This window comes from Solea senegalensis, linkage group LG4 (genome assembly GCF_019176455.1).
Source record: "Solea senegalensis isolate Sse05_10M linkage group LG4, IFAPA_SoseM_1, whole genome shotgun sequence".
Classification (NCBI taxonomy): Eukaryota; Metazoa; Chordata; class Actinopteri; order Pleuronectiformes; family Soleidae; genus Solea; species Solea senegalensis.
The window spans coordinates 22,448,190-22,471,603 of NC_058024.1; the positions used below are offsets into that span (position 1 = coordinate 22,448,190).

Here is a 23,414-nt window from a genome sequence, read left to right on the forward strand (position 1 = left end):
AAGTTGTAACGAGTGATTTCTATATGTTTTTATTATTAGATTCATATATTAATTTTGCATCGTAAATGTTTTTTTTGATTGTTCCATATTAAAACAAGCACTTATATTTTGAAATGATCCAATCCAATCCAACTTTATTTGTAAAGCACTTTAAAACAAACCCAGTGGACCACAGTGCTGTGTAGAATAATGGATAAAAGACAGAAGAAGTAAAAAGACGGAAAAGCTCACACGAGGCAATAGAGTACATATAAAAAAGGAATTAATACGGCATATTGATATATCATTTTGAGCTCATATCGTCCACCGCAACTGTTGCTATTCCCAAAAAAGTTGGGCTTTTTTTTACTTGACTGGCCCCCGACTGACCAGACGAGACAGTCACTGGCCCACAGGTCATTTGAGTTTGTGACCCCCGTGTTAAATACTCCTGTGTTTACATTCAAAATCCCTTTTATTTGTTAAGTTGCTAACAAACACTGGTTTCACTGTGGCCAACAGTGGAGGAAAATAAAAAACAATCTCTGAAACTCTGTCGGGTTGATTGATAGATTTTAATGGGTATCATACAAGTTTTCCAAAGGAAAAACAAAAACACTGGAAAAAAAAAAGAGAAAAGAGAAGAGGCGAGTGAGACCCCACTTCCGAATCAAAACTACAACAGCATCAGCTAACAAAAATGGATATTGCTATTACACTGTACCCAACAAATACTGAGTGTAGGGTATCATAATGATAAGACATAAAAGTGTTTCTTGTCTATATATATGTACGAGAGAGCACCTAAGGTTGAAACCCACGAGATGGTGTTGCGTCTACTCTATCTGGAGATAGAAGAGGGAGGCAGAGGTGCAAAGAGGTTCAAATCCATTTTCTTTTAGTTTTTGGTCTGTGGTGTAATATATACTCTATAATTCATCAAATAATAAACATTCTTTCAAATAAACAAAAGTCAAGGCAGAAATTAAAATCTGTTTTTTTTTTTTCCACGTGTCAAACCAACAAACACCACTCATCATAAGTCAAGTCCTGTGACTATTTTTGGTTTACCATCCATTCTGGTAAATGCCCCTGTGATAGCAATGATATTCAGGGATTACAATAAAAATGCATTATTTTATTTTATTTTTTTTTGCAAATCCAAATATAGTCTCTTTTTGGTTTCAAGTAAGAGCAAAAAACTATATTCATAATCAGTTTAAGTCTGAAGCAAGCAAACATACCAACAAATATCTTATTTACAATATTATCGTATGTACATCAGAGGTTACCGAGGGAAAGTTTGTTTAAATTCCAAGTTCGTGTTAACTTGTGATTTGAAAAAAAAAAAGGAAAGAAAATGTAACAGGGAGTACGATGCACAATGCAAGGTTCTATTCTTTAAAAAGTGCAATTCCTTTTCTTTAAGTAAAAAAATATATCCGTATTTTTCATATAATGTAAAAATGTTGTTCGTATAAACAGCATTTGTTGATTTAAGAGCCTAAAACCAGTGGCTAAAAATGAATGCTTTCTGTTAATAGGCAGCAAATTATTATAATAGAATATAAATTATTTCACAATACTCAATAGAAAATCAGAAGTACCGCGTTCCGACAAATCACCTACAGGTAGCTATTGATGTTTGTTTTTTTTCTTTTAGAAGGGCATTTGTATTTCTTTGTATTTATCACATGATTTGGTTGCCGAAAGGCGCTGGAAACAAAGTTGTATCACAATATTAAAAAGTAACACTTCCATAAAATATCTAAAGCATAAAACAGTGGTGGACCTGAAGGCGGCCCACGCCACCTCCAATACTTCGGGTTTATAAAATACAAAAGGTAGACAAGCTCGTATACACGCGTACATGTTTGAATATGGATGTTTCGTTGTTCTTGCCTGTGGAATAACAGTGCTGCTGCGCAAGCAATACCTCTTAAAAAGCACATCCTCTACACAGTTATAAAAAGCAAGCTGATATTAAAAGTAAATAGTGGTAAACTGGTGCCTCTTGTTTTTCAGTGGTCTGCAACGACACCTTTGAGTGTACCAGTCATTTGTGGCACCGAGAGTTTTATCATCTGCTCATGTTTCACCAGGCGCAACATGTTCCTTCCCTTCATATTCAAGTAGTGTTATGTGGCTATATTTGCACATCTTAGAATAGCTTATACCAAAAATAAAATCCTTGGACAGTGTCGGGTGTCCCCGACATCACTGCAAAGATGTGTTCATCGCTGAAGAAGTCTTTCTTAGTTTCCCGCTCTACAACATGCTGAGACATCATGCTTTTCTTTCCAGTTCATTTCATTAAATTCATATATTGTCATAATAATATTGATTCATATGACTTTTTTCTTTTTTTTTTTTTGCTCTGTTTTGCCGAGTCTCTTTTCCGTAACAGGAGGTGCGAGTCCTTTATCGTTACTCCTTTCGCGTGAGTCCCTTTCTCCAGTTCTGAATGTGCAACTTTAGGATCCGTTGGCGAGCTGTGTGGTCTGTCTGTGTTTATCTGTGTTCGCGTCCTTGCAGTCTCCGGGAGAGCTACTGTCCGCCTGAAGCGCCAGCTGGATTTGCAAGTCTTTAACAACGCTCTCCAGACTCTGCCGGGCCTCTCTCTCCTGCTGGAGCTCCTGCCTCAGCTGCTCCCGATCAGATTCCGCTTGCTGAAGCTGCACATGCAGCTCCTCAATCTGCACAGCACGACAACAGAGAGAAGTGAGAATGGGTAGCATACGACTACAGGACTCGGTTAACAATCGGTTGTTTTGATAGGCATCAGGAATCTCTGAGACATCTCACCTGATTAGAATACTTGACCCGAAGGCGCTCGGCCTCACAGCCTTTGTCACAAACACGGAGCTGTCTCTCCCTCTCCAACTCCCTCTTCAGCCGCTCACAAGACTCCTCCGCATCCCTCATCTTCCTCTCCCAATCCACACGAAGGCGTTCGATCTCCTTCCGCAGGTTGCGCTTCGCTTCGATGGCCTCGCGAAGGCGCCCTTTCTTGGCCACCCTGACAAACTCCAGTTCCTGTAAAAGAAATCAGGAAAATGAATGTTTCACGTTTGACACGTAATATTAGTCGTAAAGAAGAGATTACTGTCACAGATGTGGTACCTGCTGAAGGCTGCGTTTTGCTTGCACAGCCGCTGCCAGCTTTTCCTCCTGCTTGACTCTCATCCTGACGATCTCCTGCAGCAGTTTCTCCCGGGCTTCTTTGGTGTCCAGGCCTGCATACAGCATCTGTGTCAGGGTGTCAATCTCTGGGCAAATGGGCCCCGAGAGCCAGACGGGTCCCTCCTGAGCTTGAGCAAAAGTCTGAGGGGTCAGAGTCTGAGAGACACTGGTGCAGACTGACGGAGGAGACGCCAGGGAGGAGGGTGGCACTGGACCTGAGGGAGGACGAGATGTTACATTAGCAAAGACGCCGAGTGAGAATGTTACGTTATTTTCTTACAAAAGACGTTACGTTACGGATGATTTATGGAATTCATTTTCTTAGTCATCAGCCTTTTCCATACACTCAACTGCACCTCAGTCCCTCAGCTTGAAAATTGATGTGACAAAGCATTAATATATAAACTGTGTATCAGAGAGGAAACTAATCTAACTAATCTATCTATCTAAACTATCACAGTCGCAACGAATTGAAGAATAGGGAGAAAATGAAAAGGGGAAATAAGGAATAAGCTGCCAAACTCGTACAATCCTTATTTCCCAGAAATGTAACTGTACTTCTCATTAATAGCTTAACAGTGTTTTTTTCTTTGTAGCTACATAACAAGCTAAAATCTGCATTTTTGATTTTCTCTTGTACTTCTCTCATCTGACACCTGGTGGCGTAGTTGCACAGGGATCCCCTCAGACCACATGTACTGTGCATCATTACCAGTGAGTGTCACCTGTACAATGAATGTGTCACACAGAGTGAACGTGTGTCGGTGGCACTCACAATCATCGCAGTCGTCCACATCGATCTCTCCGTCCGTGTCCACGTTGTCGTTTTGGTTGCTGGTCGTGGAAGGGGCCGGCTTTGCTGAAGAAGCCTGAATCTCTGCATTATGCAGCTCCTGTGGTGGCCTGGAAATGGCTGTCGGTCCCCGGCCAGGTGCGTGAGTCTCCCTGGGATGGACTAGGGGAACTAGTGCCTGATTAGGTTCTGTCAAAGTCTCCTGGTTCTTGGAGTAGGACCTACAGAGGCAATTATTAGAGACACGTTTAAAAGATTTGACCTCGGCGTGTCTTTAGAAACACAAAAAGTACATCCTGTCTCAGATGACTCACCTCTCCACCTCGTTTTTGGTAGCTGGGTTCTCTTTCTCTGCAGCTTTGGGAGACCAGGGACGGAAAGCCGAGGGCCTCTGTTTCAGCTGGACTTGTTTCAGATCCTGAAGCAACAAATAAAACAACACGTTTGGATAAACACTCAGCGTAAATAAAACTACCACGGGAACGTTAAGTCAGCTCTGATGAACACACTAGGGCTTTTCTTCATTTTAACAAGGCTGAGCGAAGGAAAGACTGATTTAAAGGATGAAGTCATAAAATGGAAACAGTGCAAATACTGGCTACACTGGTAACAATGGTACACGCAGTTTATTCACAATGCAAATCTTCATTTGGGGGCAGCGAACACTATTTGTGTTTTGTTTTGGCGTTTAAAGCACCCACCACCAACAACAGCAGTGCCGCTCATAGCATTCAAACACACTGAGCTGCAGCTACGAATCAGAAATGCTGAATGTTACGGAAATCTTTACGAGCACACGACCTAACTCTACTCTCCCTCTCTAAAATGTCTTGAGCAGAGGAAAAGACGACTGGAAGCGGACAGGAAGTTGAAGATCGATGCCGGTGTGGACAATTTTCCTCTGGCGTTTCAGCTTCAAGGTCTCACCTCAGTAAGAAAAGGTGCAAATATTTTATCATACTCCTTTTAGTTTAGGTCCCTTTCTCCAGTTTAGAATGTGCAAAGGACTTAACGTTTGTTTTCACTTTTTTTCGCTCATCTCTCCTCTCATCGCTCTCTGTTGCCATGACTGCGGCTGCTGTTAGCAGCAAAAAAACACTTTTATTTTTTATTCAGGTGGTGTAAATTTAAAAACGCCATGAACGTGATGAAACTCGACTCATTCAACTGCTTTGATTTGAAATGTCAGCTCCCATTTTAAACATTGATGTCGCTCATTCATACAATATAGAAAATATGGCGGAAGCAGTTTTACTGGTTCTTCAAACCACTGCTGCTCATGGAAGGGGCAAAAAGTGAAAAAGGGGGAGGAACGTGGATTATTTATGCCACTGATCGCCGCTGTTTTACATATCTTAGCCTACAGCTGTTGACTTTAACATTACCACATTAACACGAACACTTTACAAACCTTGTGTGCAGACTTTGACAAAGACTGTAACCAGTCCGGTTTCCTCTCTTTCTCAGATGATGAAGACTGATATTTGTCAAATTTGGACCTCTTGGCTGGGACGGGGCTCGGAGACTGAGGAGAGAAGAGAGGAGACATTAGACGATCATCATCATCATCATCATTCTCGCAAAGGTACGTATAGAGTGCGGCTGTTACATCACGGAGGACGTCTGCGGACATTTCAAAAAGCCAACGACTTCCGTGAGGCGAGTCAACTCAAGTCTTATGATATTTGCAGGACAAGAGCAGAGAGTCACAGAGAGGTGGAAAAACAGGGAGGAAAATATATTAAAAAAAAAAAAAAAAAAGCAGAGGAGTTACAGAGGGACGGAGGATAGAAAAATGTGTCTGTGTAAGTGCTCAGTGTGTGAGCTTGGCAAGTCTCTCTCTCTCTCACACACACACACACACACACACACAAACAGAGAGAGAGAGAGAGAGAGAGCAGACACTCTCGCTGGTCTGGCTGGCAGCCAGCAGAGAGCTACATCGCTGCCTGCCAGAGAGAAGAGGCGCCATCAGGTGGAGCAGATCGACTCCCTGAACCACAGAAATATTGCAGTGCAGAGCCAGACAGAGGTAGACAGACAGAGAGAGAGAGAGAGAGAGAGGGAGAGAAATTAAAGTAATTGCACTCAGATCTGATAAACGATTCCACTCAAGTGTTCAGAGACAGAGAGAGAGAGAGATGCATGTTAATGCAGGACTACAGATGTAGCCTGTAATGTTTGACGCCGTATCGGAAAACCTGCCGCTATGTTAAGCGCCACAAAATCTCAGGGGCACCTTCGTGTATATTGTACGTCTGCGTGTGTGTGTGTGTGGGGGGGGTCACAGCGTTAACCCCCCCACCCAGTCCTCAGGTCTGCACTTGTCAGACAGAGGATATGTTTACCTAGGCAGCAGCAGAGGCCAGTGCAGACCTGCCTCTGCCGCTCTCTTACTCACTACTATGACATTTTGCCTCCAGGAAAAGCAAACACTCCCATCTCGCTGTCTGCGTGTGTGTGTGTGTGTGTGTGATTCAAGACAAATGATTACTCTGTCTACCTTGAAAAATCCTCAATGGAAAACACTCCTGCAGGGTTGCATGTAGTTGTGAAAGCTTAATCGGTGCTTGCCGTAATCACCTCAAGATGGAAATGACAAAGCTCATTTAGCACTGAGCGAGAAGCCCGGTTCTTACTAAATCATGTCTCAGCTTTCTTTTCTTTCTTTTTTTTTTATAACACGGATCCAGATGCAGTGTGAATGTGTGCATATGTGTGTATAGACAGCTGAGAGTGGGTGGAAATGACAATGTGTGTGTGTGTGTGGGAGGGGGGATTGAGGGTGTACAAATACATACTGTATGTTTGTGTGTGTGTGTCTGAAACAGGGCTGGAGGTGTTAGTCAGGTCTGACACTGCACAGTCTGTTGGCTAATTTTGTCAAATAGTCACAAAAAAAGAGGAAAAGATTATTTTGTCTGTGTTTTTAATCCTGATTAATTCTCAGAGTTAGTCAAACAAAACAAATCATGTGATGAGATAATTGTCTTATCTGCTCAACTCTACAGTGATTAACCATCAGACTCTCCGCTGTAGATAAATACTGATCCTATATTTAAAGCACCTTGATCAACATGTTGTTGTTTTTCTTTAAATCAAGTGACAACATTAGGACAGAGTTCTTCTTCTTTCGCCTCCGCCTCACCCTATCCATCATGTCTTCCAAAAAATATCACATTTGATCACATTCTCGTTTGCAGTAGCTGGAAGGTGCAGTGCTCTGTTTGTCTGAACACTCCTCTCAAATCTTGTTGACTCTACCTGTCTAACCGGTCACCACATCACACACACACACACACACACACACACACACATGCGTAATGCTCAGCGCCGGTGACTCGACCCCTCACCTGCCCGACTCGAGGCCCAGTGGTTTTTCTCAGAACTGCTGCTCTGGTGTAATCAGAGTCTGTAATTACTGATGTGACTGTTGTTTTCCCGACAAAGGATGTCTGTCTGGGGCTATTTCTACCCTGAGGTTTGCAGCTCCAGGAAGGCTACTGGTGCTAGACATAATAGAGTCAGAAAACAGACACTCCCAGACACCACAAGGGACCTGCTGGCTAAATCTGACACTGACCTCACAGGAGAGCAGACGCACGGGCTTTACTCACCACCACATCATAGACATAGCATGGCCACAGAATCATAACACCGGTCCCACTGAGCCAGATGATAGGACACCCCCAGAGTCTCTCTCTCTCTCTGTGTTTCTCTCACTGGTAATAGAGGGAAACTTTGTCTGAGGAGTTTGCTTTGGCTGCGTCCCCTGTGGGAACTGAGTCTTGAGTGGGAGGGGGTGGGCCAGGGGAGCGGGACCACAGAGGAAGCACTGAGCCAAAGGAATGTATACTTGAAGGCCAAGTACAGCCTCCCCTTTAAGACTCCATTCAAGCATTGCCCTTTTCATCTCGCTATTGTATGATATTTCTTTGAGGCCCTGTAATGAGTGAGCATTTCAAAGCAAACCTGTAGGCTAAATACTGTCTAATAGCAGCCGGGCAAGAGGAGACCTGCTTTATTTTTTAATTAGCGCCATATAATGGCATGTGGTGATGCTGAGATTATCCAACGCTATTTTCATGCTGGCATGGCAGATATTCACGGACACACACGCACAACAAACCCATCAATAAATATTCTGAGAACAGATATTCATAATAATTTATCAGTAGTTTCTCTGCAGCTGTGATTAGATTAAACCCCGGTGTGACATTTGGTACCTCGGGAGATTTTAAAATAAGTTTAGCGATCAGTTAACGGTTGGTTGGCAACTAAAATAAGAACACAAAACAAATAGAAAAATCCTCTCAATCGTTAGGGTTGTGATGCCTAGTTTATTAATATTAACAATATTGTATGTATCTGAAAATGTGTTTTCTCAATAGAAACGCAGATAGGAAGAAGTCTAATTGGAGAATGTAGATGTAAGCTAATAATAACAATACTGAAAGCTGTTTACTTGAGTTTCACATTTTCTGTGCAAATATAAGGTATGGGTGTTAGAAAGTGACTTTCACATGTTTTGAAATGTCACACACAGCAAAGCTAATGACGTCGACAGGCCTCAATTAAAACCTCCAGAGTCAAAATCAAATCCAATCAGTGAGAAACAAAACATGTGGCAGTGGTTATCTGCTGCGACAAAAATAGTTCCCCCAGCTGAACTTCCTCGGGGCAACAGTCATATAATACCAACACATGCTGCATGACAGCATGGCATTAAGAGAAGTGCACAGCAACAAGACACAACAGTTTCACATTACAACCCCCTTTTCCCTCCTAAACCCCTGAATGTAATCCCCACATCGACATGTGCTTAGTGGGGCACTGTCTCACTCAAGGGCACGGCAACTGGCACAGCTCACTTGGGTGACAGCCTTAGTTGGAAGTGAGAGAATACTAGTTTTAGTAATCTGATCCGTGCAGTTTGGTGTGGACGGTCACAGGGATGCCTTCAGCCCTCTATTCAACTCTCACTGCATAAATCGTGCCGCAGTCCCTTGATTTATATAAAGCCCTGTGGTCACCTCTTAACAGCTGGGGGAAAATTATTGGTGTCTGCCCAGAATATCCCTGAAACTCCATCCCTATTCCACACAGCTCCCATTTCCCCTCTCTAAATCTTAGCTTAATTTACCCGTGTCTCCACTTAATTCATCCTGTCTCCGCCGTGTCCATTTTGAGGATATATTGTTTATGAAGGGGAGCCACGACAGTGTAGACACTCAAAGAGAGCTGCGGGGCCTGGCATACCGTTGGCATTGCAGCGAGGCTTATTGGATTGTCCTAATTGTCTTAAGGATTGAGACTTAATGAGGTCTGAGTTGGACGCAGGACGGGCTGCTCTTCCTAAAGGTGGAAAATATCCTGTCACGACCACATGGCTCGACACTTATAGCTCCAAGGAAGTAGAGCAGTGCGTTACAAGCAGTGTTTGCAGTTGTCAGACATTCACAGAGCGACGGTGTGGACATTTAATGACCCAGAGACCCCAGATGAACCACTTTGTGAAGGACATTAAATTCAAATACTCTCTGTTTACACTTCTTTTTCAATATTTTTTTTACAACTGTTTATTCTCACTTCATATAAGAGTTTGAGCCCCCTAACTCACTTCCCACTCATGTATTGCACATGGATCAAAATAATCATACAGTACGTTATTAAAAATGGACGTTGTCTTCAGTCACATTAGTTTTTCTTAATCCGGTCATTTGCAGACGGCCCCTGAGACCTGCAGACACCGTTTCAATGTCCTCTAAATGGGAACTAAATTTACAAGACATTATTTGATCATGTTTATTGAAGAAGACTTGAAACTAGCGATTGAGACCATGAACTCATCAGGGAAATATTTACCAGTTGTTTCCCTATAGATTTGCATTCAAACAGAGTTATTTTTGCAACCACCAACCTACTCGCCCCCTGGTGGCTAAGTGTTACTTACAACAGTTCCCAAAACCCCGCAGAAACACGCCCATTTTTATATAATGTCTCGGTATGTACCAGATTTCCCACTATATCTTCACCACTCACGTTGTCTGTCTGTTGTTTGAAGTTATACTGTAGCACCTAAAACAACAGTGGCAGTTTCCTAATTAAGATTGATGCCTTTCCCAATTTATTTATTGCACCAAAAACAGCAAAAATATCATCATTGTAAGTCATTTTTCGGTCGGTTGTAACTTTTCAAGGATAAAGCCTGATTTCCAAAATTGATATTTTATCCAAATAAAAAGGTTTTTTTGGGCTAAAGACACGCCATGCATGTATTATCTTGAGGTGAACTCGTTCCATTCAGAGTCGTCCAATGTAAATGAAAACTATTAAGGCGCGCTGATGTCGGTAATCTTCTGCTGACATTCCTACTTTCCTCGTCATGAAAAAACTTGCTCCTCCTAAACGCGGTGAAGTGCCTGCATGTGCATGAAAGGATCATCTCTCGAGTGAGAGCAGAACAATGAGAGAGAGATTACTGTACTACACAGTGGCGAGAAGTGAATTCCAAGTCAGGTCCAAACATGGCAACCATAACAAAGGGACATGCCTGCCTGCCTTTCTCACAGTGATGCCCCAAAATCGCTCTTTCGCTCATGTAAGTTGCTTCATCAGTCATGGAAACCCTTAACTGAAAGAACACGAACAAGACAAGAAACAGATGTCACTGCTGGTTCCACGTTATTAGCATGGTGTGTGTGTGTGTGTGTGTGTGTGTGTGTGAGAGTCAGAGTAATCTTAGGAAATGAAACATGCTCTGTGACTGGTGTACTTATTAAGGAACATGGAGCCAAACTCAGCAGAGACTTGTCTGAGTCTCCCGCTGCTCTCTTCAAACTGAGATTCAAACATTAGATTTCACGATTCACTGGAAGACAAAGGACACACACACACACACACACACACGTGCACGCACACAGACCTTTATGCTTGTGTTCACATTTAGAGCACACTTATAATGTAGGAGCAGCTGCAGCGCTAACCACAAGGGCAGAGGGGGTGAAGGTTAATGAGAGAGCGAGTCAATTTTTACATCACTGGGAAACATTCATTCATATTTAACACAGTCGAATAACTGCGAATAAATAAAAAACCAAATCTGTGAGGACAATTGATTTACAAGCCACTCACTTTGGTTAAAACATTCACAAACAGATTGTGTTTATTTCCCATAACTTACTTTCATTTAATGTTACAATTCTCCACAATACGATACAATAAAGGAAATTATCGTCTGTAGGCTAAAGGAAAACACGTCTGAATATAAAGTGGTGTTTTTTTCCAAGGATTTCTTTTGAAAAATAACACTTGGTGAGCAAAGTGTAGAAATAAATGTGCATATTTCACAACAAAAAGAAATATGTGGGTCAAGGTCTTTCTTTTTTTGTTTTTTACACTTTCGCAAGAAGTGGAGCAAACTGCAGAAATATTTTAGGTCTATAGAGTTCCGTGTTCATGGACGACCTTAGGACGGATTATGAGAAGACCGGTCAGCAGCAATTCAAAAATTCTGGCGTTTTTGTGCATATTCTCTATCATTATCCTGTTTTTAGCTCTTAGTTTTGTACTTTTTTTATTCTACTGTTATCTATTTGAACGCTGCTTTTAAATTGTCATTCTTATTTCTTGTTTCTTATGCCTTTGGGAGTTTAAATGCATCTCAAAGCAATTTCCTTGTGCTACACAATGACTGTTAAGTGCTTGAATTTGGAATCACGTTCAATGACTCCAGTCCACTGATTTCCAGTCCAGGCTGGAAATCTTTCTGCCTGTAGCTACGCAGGGAAGTGTGCACTTCTCTCACTGTTGCCACCCTACAGCCCAATGTCTGACCGAGTGAGTTTTAATCCCGTAGATTAAGACTAATGCAGCGGGAAAGAAGGCGGAAAGACGATTAAAATGTCACTGGATAACCTCTCTACAACCCAAACAGTAACAGCTCGGCGTACACAGACCATAATATCCCTGACAGTACCTGGTACTGGGCGACTCCCCTGTGTCTCCCTCGCAGGGCAGAGACGGTGAGAAAGTCAGAGCAGCAGGAGGCCACGAAGTCTGAGAGACTGACAGACCAGATGGACAGACAGATCTCCAAGTTAACATCTAAGTACGGAGGATAAAGCAGTTCATGATTGTCATGAATGACCCACTAAATATCACTCATATGGCATTTTTAAACTCAGGAAATACGCTTGTAACTTTTTTCCTCCCATTTGTTGAGAATATTACAATTTGACTGATGTTTTATGCAGATTAGGGCTGCAATTAATTATTATTTTCATCGCGTAGTGATCTGTTTATTATTTTCCAGAGTAATTGAATTACTTATTGTGCCAATAAATTGAATAAAGTCATCCCATTGCTTATTGACACTCAGTGATTTAGTTTTAGATTAAGACAAGAAACTCATTCATTTATAAAGTGGAAGGTTTTAGTTGAAACTGGTTGAATAATTGAACCATTTCAAAAATCTGAAGAGTTTTTGGTTATTTTTGTGATCATTTTTCCTCACGATATCAGAACGGCTGAACACCGAATCATTTTCAAATCAAAATCAGCAATTTGCAAATCACAAAGGTTGCACATTTTGATACACCGTGTGACCATTACCATAGTTTCACTCCCGTTCTCTCAGTTTCTATTAACCCTTTAACACCGAGTGCATCGCAGGTGACATGTTTGCAATTACCATAATTACGGTCACTTCACTCTTTGCACAGTGAGACAAAAACGTTTAAAATATGTTTTAAATATGTTTTATACCGTTCAAATTTCCCATTTAATCTGGTGTTTGTGTTTGGGTTATTTTAACATGCATTCAATTGTAAATAACTGCCAGATATTGAAAGTTATTCTGGAAAAATGGGCAAAAGCACTGACTTACAGGACATTTTTATGGTTAAAACGTGTCAAAGGGTTTACATGAACTGAGTCTAATACATTTCAGCAGACTTAATGCCTTATATTATAATATAATCCGGGAAATGATCATAATCAGCACAGTCTCTCATCCACAAAGGGATGACGTTCTTGTAACCAAGGCGGGTTGCTGAAATGGTAAAGCAGCTCACTGGTCAGCTGAGCCGTGGCTTGTGCCACCATGCCTTCATGGTAAGCTGAGCCCACATGACCACATGCCCTTAGAGGAGAGGAGAGGAGAGGAGAGGAGAGGAGAGGAGGGCAGGTGGCAGGTTTATTTGGAAAGATGAAAATGGGATGAATACCAGAGGTTAAGAGGTGTGAGGTGATGGGACTGGGAGCAGAAGGGAATTTAGGGGAGGAGGCCATAAAAGCTGTGAGAGGGCGAGGTGAAGTTAGGGTCAGTGCTCACTCAGGGTCCCATGTGCTGTCATTTCACCAACACAGTAAAGTCCTGTGAAACTGCTCGGGAGCTGATTGGTTGAACCGAGGTGATAAATCCTGCTGAAATTTATAGACACCCCTGTGATTCTGTTGAAACAGTGCCCTGCATGGTCATCAGGTTAGAAAGCCCCAGTGTTTTCTGTGACCATTCAAAAAAGGAATGCTGTTACATTCAAAACGCCGTAGACTCCTGACGCTGAAAGAAGTAACTTTGAACTTCACAAATTCACTTCCTCATTTCATCTTTCTCTCACATGCGAAGCACGACACCAGAACGCTGTTTGAAAGGTGCTGACGGGTGAATTCAGACGTCAATTGTAACGGTGAGAGAGAGAGAGAGAGAAAGAGAGAATCCGTTGGTTTTGTAAAGTGTTTAACCAATTAACTGTCAACACATTTTCAAAACTACACTGGGAGTTGTTTCCCCCTCCCCACCAAAATATGTTCTACTCTCTCTGGCAGAGTGACAGTCCGACACAAACGTGCGGGGGCCTCACAGCAAAAGTATGTGTATACAGTAATATTTGACAGAGATCAAATGGCAATTCACTTGTTTCCACTTGTTCGAGGAATTGTCTGTGAGGGAAATAGGGGATAAAAACACCCACAACATCCGTTCCTAAGATCACACATTCCATCCTTAAACACTGGTTTTGTTTCCCTCCTCTGTTAGGAAAACATATCTGCTTACAGAAGTAATTAGGTGAGAGGGCCCGAGCCTCACAGCTTCCATAAAATGAATACGAGCACTCTAAAATGGAGAGCAGAGAGAGGGTGGGTGGGTGGGGGGGCTGGACCACAGCACCTCATGAATTCTGCAATTTGCCGTCTGTTTCTTGACTCTGAGAAATTTTCTTGGAAATGTCTTTTCCTGGATGATTTTATTGCACAAGAGCCTGTGTTTTCCTCCATGGCAACCACATAACACTGGAGCCCAACTAAGCTCTGACTCAACAAACAGAACTCCACAAAATACCCATTTCAGCGCCAGGGTTCCCCCCAACCCCCCCCCCACCACCACCTCGCCCAGCTTTCCTGCAAAACGCTTCCCATTAAAGCTTTAAAAGAGAGGCAGAATTATCACGCCGACTGTGGGCGAAGGCATACTGTAGGTGACACGATACGGAAGATATGTGCAGGGAAACCGGCCTCGTAGGCCCGCCTGATGAGCCTCGGGCGCTGCATGTGGGTTTGGGGCTTTTTGCAAGCAAGAGAACCATAACTATAGGAGAGAGGCAGCAGCTGGGCGCTGATTACCTGAGGGACAGCAGGTCCAGGACAAATACAGTGGGCGCAGGACGCAGACACTAAAGAGTAAGGGTGGCCGGGGATTAGTGTTGCAGGCAGACACAGGCCTGAGAAGGCGGCAGAATGTGTTCAACAATGAAACGTCATACAGTAAAGAAAAAACAATGCAATTGAGCATAAATGTTTGGATGAAATAATTGAATACAATTACAGGACAGGAAAATAAACTCCAGTCATTCAGTGCTGCTCAAGAAAGCGGGCAGAGAGACTAAAACTCATTCATTCACGGCCGCCATTTACTGTAAACCCAAAGTTGCACGGAGGAGTCGTCGCCTCGTCATCCTCCCACCACCTGTCCTTGAATCGTTCACATCACTTAGCGCGCCAAGGAGAGGATTTAGTTCACCGCTTCCTCACTGGTGAACCATCAACCTTCTTGTCTTGACTAGTTAAGGCCATTCCTAAGAAAACAGGACATGTCTGCTGCACTGTAACTTAAGACGGCAGCGAGCTCGGCCACAGATTCAGCTGCTGCCGAGCAGCTGTGCGGCTGTGAGCATGTGTGGTTTCTGTCCGTCTTACAAGGCTTTCGGAGGCTTCACCCCTGCAAAAACACTGGAATCAAACAAAATTATACTTTATTTGTTGCATATAAGGTCACTGCAAAGGAGCATGGGAGGCTGCCAACTTCTCTCCCGCACTCCTCGTCTACCTCGTAGCGAGCGCTGAGGAGTATGCCACAGGGAGGGGAGGCCCTACACAGGAACTCAATAATAACTTTCAGCAGTCTAGCCAGGAGGCTGGAAGCCCAGACTGCGGCTGTTCCCTCCAGTCTTTGTTCCTCCCTCCACACAGGCCCACGCTCCTCCCTTCACCCCCCCCTCCCCTCCTCCCTCCTCCTCCTCCTCCTCCTGCTGGCCTGTGTCTGCTCCACAGGACTGATGCATTCTGCAGACAGGCCAGCACTCTTAAAGAGACACAGGCCACATTTTTACCCCCTGAATCACTGCAGTGAGCGGAACCACTAAAGCGAGAGCAGAGTCCTTCATTTCCAGCCCCTCGATCGAGGGCCCCGGCGCTTTATTTTACCTCCTTTTCTCAACACCTGCATTTGCTGACATGACGTTAATAAAATGAGTGAATAAACAGGCTGAAGTATATGTGGAGAGGCTCTCAGAGGCCGGGGTCTTTCACTGTGGCAGCCTTTTGAAGGTGCCTTTGATGCTTTCTTCCAACTTTGTCAAGTGCCATCCACGTCCATGCTAATTTAAGCACTGCATATTTAATAGCATTATCATGATAATTTTTTAATTTTTTTTTTGGAAACTAGTCTGAAACTAGGATTTGTTTATTTGATCATTTGAGGGCTTGATTTTTCTTTGATAACTAGAGAGAAGACAAGTCACGGTGTTAAAACTTCCACCTTACAGTTTCCACTGCTCCTGCTTTATGAGTTCAGCAGACCATGTTGAGCTCAATACCACAGCAAGGAAATGATTAAAAATTTAATAGAGTTGAGTGACATAGAAACCTACATGGGCGTGCCTGCCAAACATGCTCTCAATCTTCAGCTGTCAGCACTTTTCTCCTCTTCATAGACAAACTATGTGCAGCAACAGAGGGTCTGAAAACCCAGCGTCAAACTGGCAACAGAACAAGGCCAATAAGATCAATTCACACGACAAATAGACCAATTTCGCCGTTACTTTTTCTTTATATGTCTCTATATATAAAGGCTCACGTTGCAGACGTCAACCGAGACGCGACATTTTCACTGGGGCTACGTTGGAACGTTGCATCTGGAGTGGCTGAAGGGTTAACGCTGCTCAGCTGCAGAATAACAAAAGATGAAATCTCTGTAGGAGGTATCAGTGCCAAAGTCAGCAAAGCAGCCCCAGTCCTCTGCAATGATAACCCCATTCTGGAAAACCTATAAGGCTGAGCATCCAGCCTCAGATGGGCCAGAGAGCTCCGGCTCAGGCTCTTAAAAACAGAGGAAAAACCTCTTCCAGCAGAACATATCTGAGATTCTCAGGAGTGTCTTCATCCCTGAAATCTCTGTGACAATCTCACTGGACTCAAACCCCAGCTTTTTAATGGCTTAACGGTGTTGTTATCCCCACCCTGAATGAATAAGGCTGTTTCAGAGAGAGAGAGTAGTCGTGCAGACTACTGTTCATTACTCTGTGGTGTAGTCATGTAGAGGGTGCTGTGAGAGAGTGACACATACCCAAGCAACACCAAGCCATTGAATCACCAGTGTTTATATGCAGCCACATAATTCTGCACCATCTGCAGGACTCAGGTCTGATCTTCAGCACAGCACAACAAGCTGTCGGCAATGCAGCGACAAGAGGACGCACACTCGCTGGGCTACAGTCTTTTACGACAAATGTAAATAAAAAATAAAACACACCAATCCCATTAAATCAATGGAAAGCCCTTATATATATATTTTTTTTATTTCCATGGCAGTGACAACAGCTTCACGGTGATGTTCTCTCCTTTGCCCTCGACCTCTGAACTGACTGTCACCTCCTTCACCTTCCAGGGCAGATGCAGGGTGAAAAAAAAGAGGCAATGAACTTCTGACCTGTCATTCAGACTGCAGAGGAAGCTTTGCAGCTCGAGGGCAACCAGAGTCCACCATCCACCCTGTCTCTCTTCCCCTCAGTGTCTCACCCTGCCATCCCATAAACCCCCACTAAAAACCTCCTGCTCCCCCTTTTATGGCTGCCAGATGGTGGGGAGGCCTCCTTGCCTCTGGACTTGCCTCTCTGGTCTAGTAAAACCAGTTGACCTCAGCAACATAAAAAACTGCTATTTATGAAAAGGCTTGGAACAAAACACACAAACATCCTGCCACTGAAACAATCAGATGCCATCTCATCTCCCAAAGAGCCCTTTTACAAGACAAGAGCATGGGACGGCAGAGACGGCAGCAGACGTGCACCTCTGCTTTTGGGGCGGCGCTGAAGTCCAGATGTAGCGACTACACCCAGGTATCATTTTTTTTTTCTTCTTCTTCCCTCTTCTGTGTGAAGGGGTTTTTATTTGCGTGCCTTGGGTGTGAGTGCAGGACTTTTTTTTGGCAGTGCCTGAACTTCTCCCTGAGAAACGGAAAAGCAAAACAAACAGAGCTGTCTGCATTCAGGTCGACGCTGAACCGCAGAACCACAGTCTGGCCCGTGGTTCACAACATTCTGTTGCAGCGTTGACTTCACCTAAAGCAAACACTCTCAAGACCCATCCGTCCTCAGCCAGACGGGAGAGGAGAAACGAGTTCAGATTTGGACTCTTTCATGAACAAATCGCCTCTCACACACTTCTGCCGCTCTGACCGATGTTTTCACCGAGTGGTGGATGAAATCTTTTTCACTCACTTGTCACTTGTGTGGGAGTTGTGCCCTTGGACGGCACGCTGTGGCTGAGTCCAAGGTTTGTGCAGAGTTGGGTGGGAAACGGGGTTAAAAGGCCACAGATTGCCTACTTATACCAGAGCAGCCCAATCAATGGCTCCCTTTTTTCTTTTTTTCTTTTTTACTGCAAATGAATTTAAGTAATTATCTGCTCTTCCAATAACAACGTTCTTCCCCCTTCGCTCACATCACATGCCCCTCCTTTATTTTCTTCTCCTTTATTTGTTCTACTAGTTTATGTGCTGCAATTCAACCTGACCTCCAGGCAACCTCTGACATGGCTACCTAAGCCATTAGAGTAGCTGTGACTGTGGGTTATTAGTGTGATAAAAGTTTACTGTTCCTGCAGCCACTCTGCACGGCTGCTGTTTAACGCCTCTGAGCAACGTCTATTGGGACCTTTCACACAACAGATTGGCCATGACGGCATTTGGTCAGCAGGCCGTCACACAGACACACTACAGGGTTAAATATTTCATCCAGACAAAGTGACCATTTTAATCTCCCCGATGGAGGCAATAAAAGCGCATCTTATCTTTCAACACAACGCAAGAAGCACTCGGCAGAGCAGCCTACGTTCAAGTCAGGGTGATGAATTAAACTAGAGCATCCCTCTCAGTGTTGGCTTTGTGGAAATATGTAGACAAGAGGGCTTTGGGGGTTGCCTGCTCTATTTTCTCCTATGCAGTAGAAGTTGTGGGCAGCTGAGCTAACTGCAGCCTCAGCACTTCTCTCCATATTCTCCAGTTTCAAGCCAAGAGAGAGAACAAAGGCAGGGAGCTAAGCTGCTGCAGAGGTAATGAGGACAGAGGCATGCAGCACAGGAGCGTGTGCCCTCTATAACCAGTGCCGCAGCAGCCATAGATGGAGTCCTGTTGGACAGCACACGTACGAATCCATGCCGCTGCTGCTGCTGCTGCTGCTGCTGCGAGCAACCACTCTGCCTGTAGTCTGTACCACAGACAGCAGTAACTGGTTGACTGCAGGCCAGCCCTTTTTTACACTGCAGCTCTGTCTACCACAAAATGGTAACCACAGTGTGGCTGGAATTTGCTTGGAGACACACTGAGATCCATACAGCAAGTAAAAGCAGTAAAACCTCCATTAGAAGCTGTTTATTCAATTGAGAGACTCCGGCAGCGCGTTATCTATCTAAGTGTGGTGAAAGGTTCTTAGCGCTTAAGGTCTTTTGCGAGCATAACTGTGGTTTCTTTACATTACAGAGAGAGAGAAAGTGCAACGTGAAAGAAACGGTCACCTCAGAAAGAAGTCAACGTGTGCGAGGAAATCCTCCGCGCGGAGGCGATACTTATCATGCGCTGTCAGAAAGTCGAGCAGAATGTGTCAGATGGCAGAGCTGAGTTGTCACAAAGCGCAGATTCCTGACAATGACAAAACGCTGCAAGCCGTGGTGTGAAGTGCTTGAAAAACAGCGGCACAGTCGAGGCTCAGAATTGAGGAAATCCACATTATTGCTGAAGGAGAATCCCAATTAAAGTGGAGGACACACCCTTCATTCAGAGCATCTGCCAGAGCCTGTGCCCGACTTTCCAGCTTCCCAGTAGGAATCAAAAATATGATTAGGAAGGAAAAGGCATGTGAGGGGAAGAATTCTAAAGCATAAATCAAACTTGGAACAGACAAAGAACAACTCTAAACAGAGCAGCATGTTTTCCAGAGTTGGTATTGATTATACGGTTAATATTTTTGCAAGTCCAAACTATGCTTGGTCTTTTTTTCTTTGTTATTTTTTTGCAGTTTCTCATGTGAGACACTCCTCCTCCTCTCTGCATTCATCTTGTCACATAGAAACATCTAGAATCAAACGTCATAGAATAAAAAAACCCATTATAATAAAATATTCACCCCAAATGTCTTTAACTCTGCATTCCACAGAAAGGCTGTTTTTGGCAGCTCTTGGATGTAAAGTCTGTGTCAGTGCCGGTCCATGCCAGCCCCACCCCATTAAGGCCGAACCCTGCACATCATGTGTTTCCACTTTACCGATAGGGTGGAAATGACCTCAACGCAGTAAAAGATGACAGGGGTGCTAGTGCTGTTCACCAGATGTGAGCAGAAGGAGAGAGAATGAAGAGGAGGAGGAAGGGGAGAGAAAACCATTCGCCTGAAGAATTTACTGCAAACCCCTGAGGAGCCCGGTGATTGAGGGTTCAAGTCAAGCTCCAGAGGTTCCTGGTGTATCTCAGTGGCACTCGGGGAGCACAAACCCTCGTGTCCTGGTCAGACCTGCATACATACACATGCAGAGCATGTAGCCAACGCATCTGCACAAACATGCATTCGTTAAAAACCCACTGTCCTTCTACTGCACCTGCTCGCAGCACAAAAGCCACTTCCTCCCACTGTGTCCATCCAAGCCCCTTTATCCCATTTAGCACAGCTTGCACCGCAACAAAAGGTAGAGAAATTAGGGAGCGACGTTGATGATGGAGCGACTAATCTCTTTGGAGTGACTCATTATAAAAGCAGTCCGTACAGTTCAGCAGCTGAAAGGGTTGAATTTAATGTGGACCTGTAGAGACTGGCATATTTGTGAAGATGAGTGCGCCAACAATGCACTGTTATTCCCTCTGGGCTAATTCGTGTACTTCATATGCGGCAGATGCCTTGACCAGACAATCTTCTTTCAAAACAACTGGCGTGACATCGCAGGTGAGTCGACGCGCCAGTGTTTGTTTATGTGTGCCCAGTTAAAGCCAGTGTCTCCTTTCTAAGCCTCTTTCAAGTAAAGGGCTTCATCAGCTCATCAAAGGTCACATGATGTTGCACTAAAACACACACTCCTGTGCTGCAGATTAAGCACGGTCGGTGCCAAAAGGAGAGGTGATTACTTTGTTTTTGGTGATAATCTGAAAAGCAGCTTTTTTTTTTCTAGATGATGTGTGTGTGTGTGTGTGCGCTCTTCTCCTGACACCAGCCCTATACTGCTTAAGACACAAGGCTTATTATAGTCCACTCATTACAGGACAAAGTGTGGCCCTGCTCTATTTCAGGCCATGGCTGTCTGTGTCTGCACTCATCGGCGAGCTGGAAATAAAGCCAGATGCTTGTCAATGCCACAAGTGCAGGGAAGCAGGTGGCCCTGCTGGACGGCACAGAACAGTGGCGCGGTCACCCCCGCAACTATTGAGACACCTGCAGAAAGGGGCGCGGCGGGGCGAGCAAGGGAAATCGCCTCAGCATGTGACCCATCTGTATGCCTGTCTTTGTGAATGTAGACCCTGCTGCATCCATGCAGAGAGCTGATGGAAAGAGCCGGGCGCCGCAAGTGGCTAACACCTTGGCGAGATGCATTCGCTGAGGTTTTTCAATGAGGCGCAGTGCTAACAATGCTAACATGGTCAGACAGAAAGGTAGAAAAGTCTACCCGACCAGTGGCACTTTGGCAAAGAGTGACCGTGACAGAGCCGGGGGTGACTGTAATACTGAATAAATAAGTTTGCCCCCCCACCCCCACCTCGCTGCAACACAGTCTGCTAGGACAGCTGTGCTGAATTCATTTGATATGGTGCCTGCTGACAATGCTGCATTGCTCCATCTCTGCAAGAAAGCATGTCGAGTTGCTCTGAAGCGCACACGGGGGCTCGCCGCCTTTCACCGAGGCTGAACGACGGCTCCGCTCCGCGACACTTTCGGTCTGACCCTTAAGAGAAATAAATAGCTAAGACATACTGTACATGTTTACACCCGTTAGTTCGTGGCTCTAGATTACACTACAATAAAGGAGTGTAATGGAGAAAATGTGGCTCCGGTCTCATTTCTTCCTTTACAAGGCTCTTGAAACGAGGCAGAAGAAAGAGGTATATTTTATTAGGTCATCCTGAGGCAGAGTCTACCTACCTACAAGCAGACCTCACTCCTGGAAAATACAGTGATACATGTGCAGCTTATGTAGGCCAGCTTGAATACAGACTGATATAGCATGTGCTTACTACAGTGGAGGTGGAGATCTAAGTATAATGCAGTGTGGGGGGGAAATGCTTCACTTAGTAAAGCAGAGGAAGAGAGCCTGTGTCTGTCTGTGTGTGTGTGTGTGTGTGTGTTGTACAGGGTTGAGGTGGTGTCAAATGGAGGAGGTGAGTGATGGTGGTGGCGCAGAGGAGGTGTCAGACAAGAAGGTCTCAGTGATGGAGAGGGGAGCTTTTTACAGGGCTGAACTGTGGGAGAAGTGAGTGTGATGCAGAGTGGATGAGGATGAGTTGGAGAAAGGAAAAACAGCAGGAGGAGGAGGAGGAGGAGGAAGAGAGACTCCACAGCGTGGAGGTCAGAATGAAAGAGGATGGGCAGTGTTTGGAGGGTGGGGGTGTGAGGTCTCAGGTCTCAGCTCTGTGAGAAGTCTATGCACTGTACGGTGTGCAAGTGTGTGCATGTGTGTGTTCTGGCGCTTTTCTTTGAGCCCACCAGCCAGAGAGCATGAAGTTCTTATTTAGCACAGGAAGAGCAGGTCTGCTTAGCAACCACAGCCAACCTCCAATCACAAGCACAAGGAGCAGACTCTGACTGAGAGAGCGTGTGCTCACACAGAGGCCTCCAAATGTTGAGGCGCACACCTGCCCACACGGACGAGCATGCACAAAACAGAACTGTCTCCAGATCTGACAGGGTTTTTTTTTTTGTTAATCACCAGACTGATTCACAAGCCTGTCTGCCTCCTATGTTTCACCATCGTCTGAACTCGGCAGAGAATTTAAAGTTAATCTAAACCATCTTAACGCTAAAATAAATGAGGCATATCCCAAAGAGCAAGGGAGTCGTGAAACATTCATTCTCAATTCTCCACACCCACCGGCAGCGCTGTGCAGAGATTTGGCGCCACACCAGTTGCCAGTAAACCAACGGCAGGTCGGATTATGATCTGCTCGACCGTCAAATCATAACGGGAGTTACGGAACAACATTTGGACCAAATGCTGTCTGAATACTGAGCGGTGTGTTTGGTTTGGCTGCGTGAGCTAATCCTCCCGATAGCTTTGGAGGCGGTCGGTGGGTGGACTGTAGGCGAGAGCAGCATGCCGATTTGTCATATGGCACCAGCAGGGCCTACTTCTGCTCTGGCTGGAGCTCCATTAGCACATCTCCAATGTTGGTCTAACACAGCTTGGAGCTGCAGCTTCATTAACAAGAGACAGGGAGACATTTTTACCGGGATACATATTGCAATTCTGTGCGTGTGTTTGGCCTCCGAAGTCCCATCAGAAAAGCACTTGATTTGGTTTGTGCAATTGCTCTGCTGGTTTCTCCATGTAACATGCTCTCTGCAGTATATCTAATTCATGCTCTAATTACAAAATTCCACTGGGACTGGTTATAAATTGTGAATATGCCTTAAGTGCGCCAGAATAGGAGAGAGTTCCTGGCTGGATGTTCAGCGTATCTGCGTTCTGAAGATGCTGTCCAGAGAAGATG

The 23,414-nt window shown here is 44.5% G+C and overlaps 1 protein-coding gene across 1 annotated transcript in view; it reads right to left on the minus strand.

The window, feature by feature from the left end:
• Nucleotides 1–535: 535 nt before the first annotated feature.
• Nucleotides 536–23,414, minus strand: part of skib (v-ski avian sarcoma viral oncogene homolog b) — a 28,913-nt gene continuing 6,034 nt past the window's right edge. Inside the window, exons 2-7 of the mRNA XM_044023713.1 lie at nucleotides 5,367–5,480; nucleotides 4,270–4,373; nucleotides 3,938–4,176; nucleotides 3,103–3,377; nucleotides 2,785–3,015; nucleotides 536–2,675 (exon numbers count right to left, since the gene is read on the minus strand). Of these exons, the coding sequence (XP_043879648.1) occupies nucleotides 2,454–2,675; nucleotides 2,785–3,015; nucleotides 3,103–3,377; nucleotides 3,938–4,176; nucleotides 4,270–4,373; nucleotides 5,367–5,480 (1,185 nt within the window). The 3' untranslated portion in view covers nucleotides 536–2,453. The remainder of the gene's footprint in view (nucleotides 2,676–2,784; nucleotides 3,016–3,102; nucleotides 3,378–3,937; nucleotides 4,177–4,269; nucleotides 4,374–5,366; nucleotides 5,481–23,414) is intronic.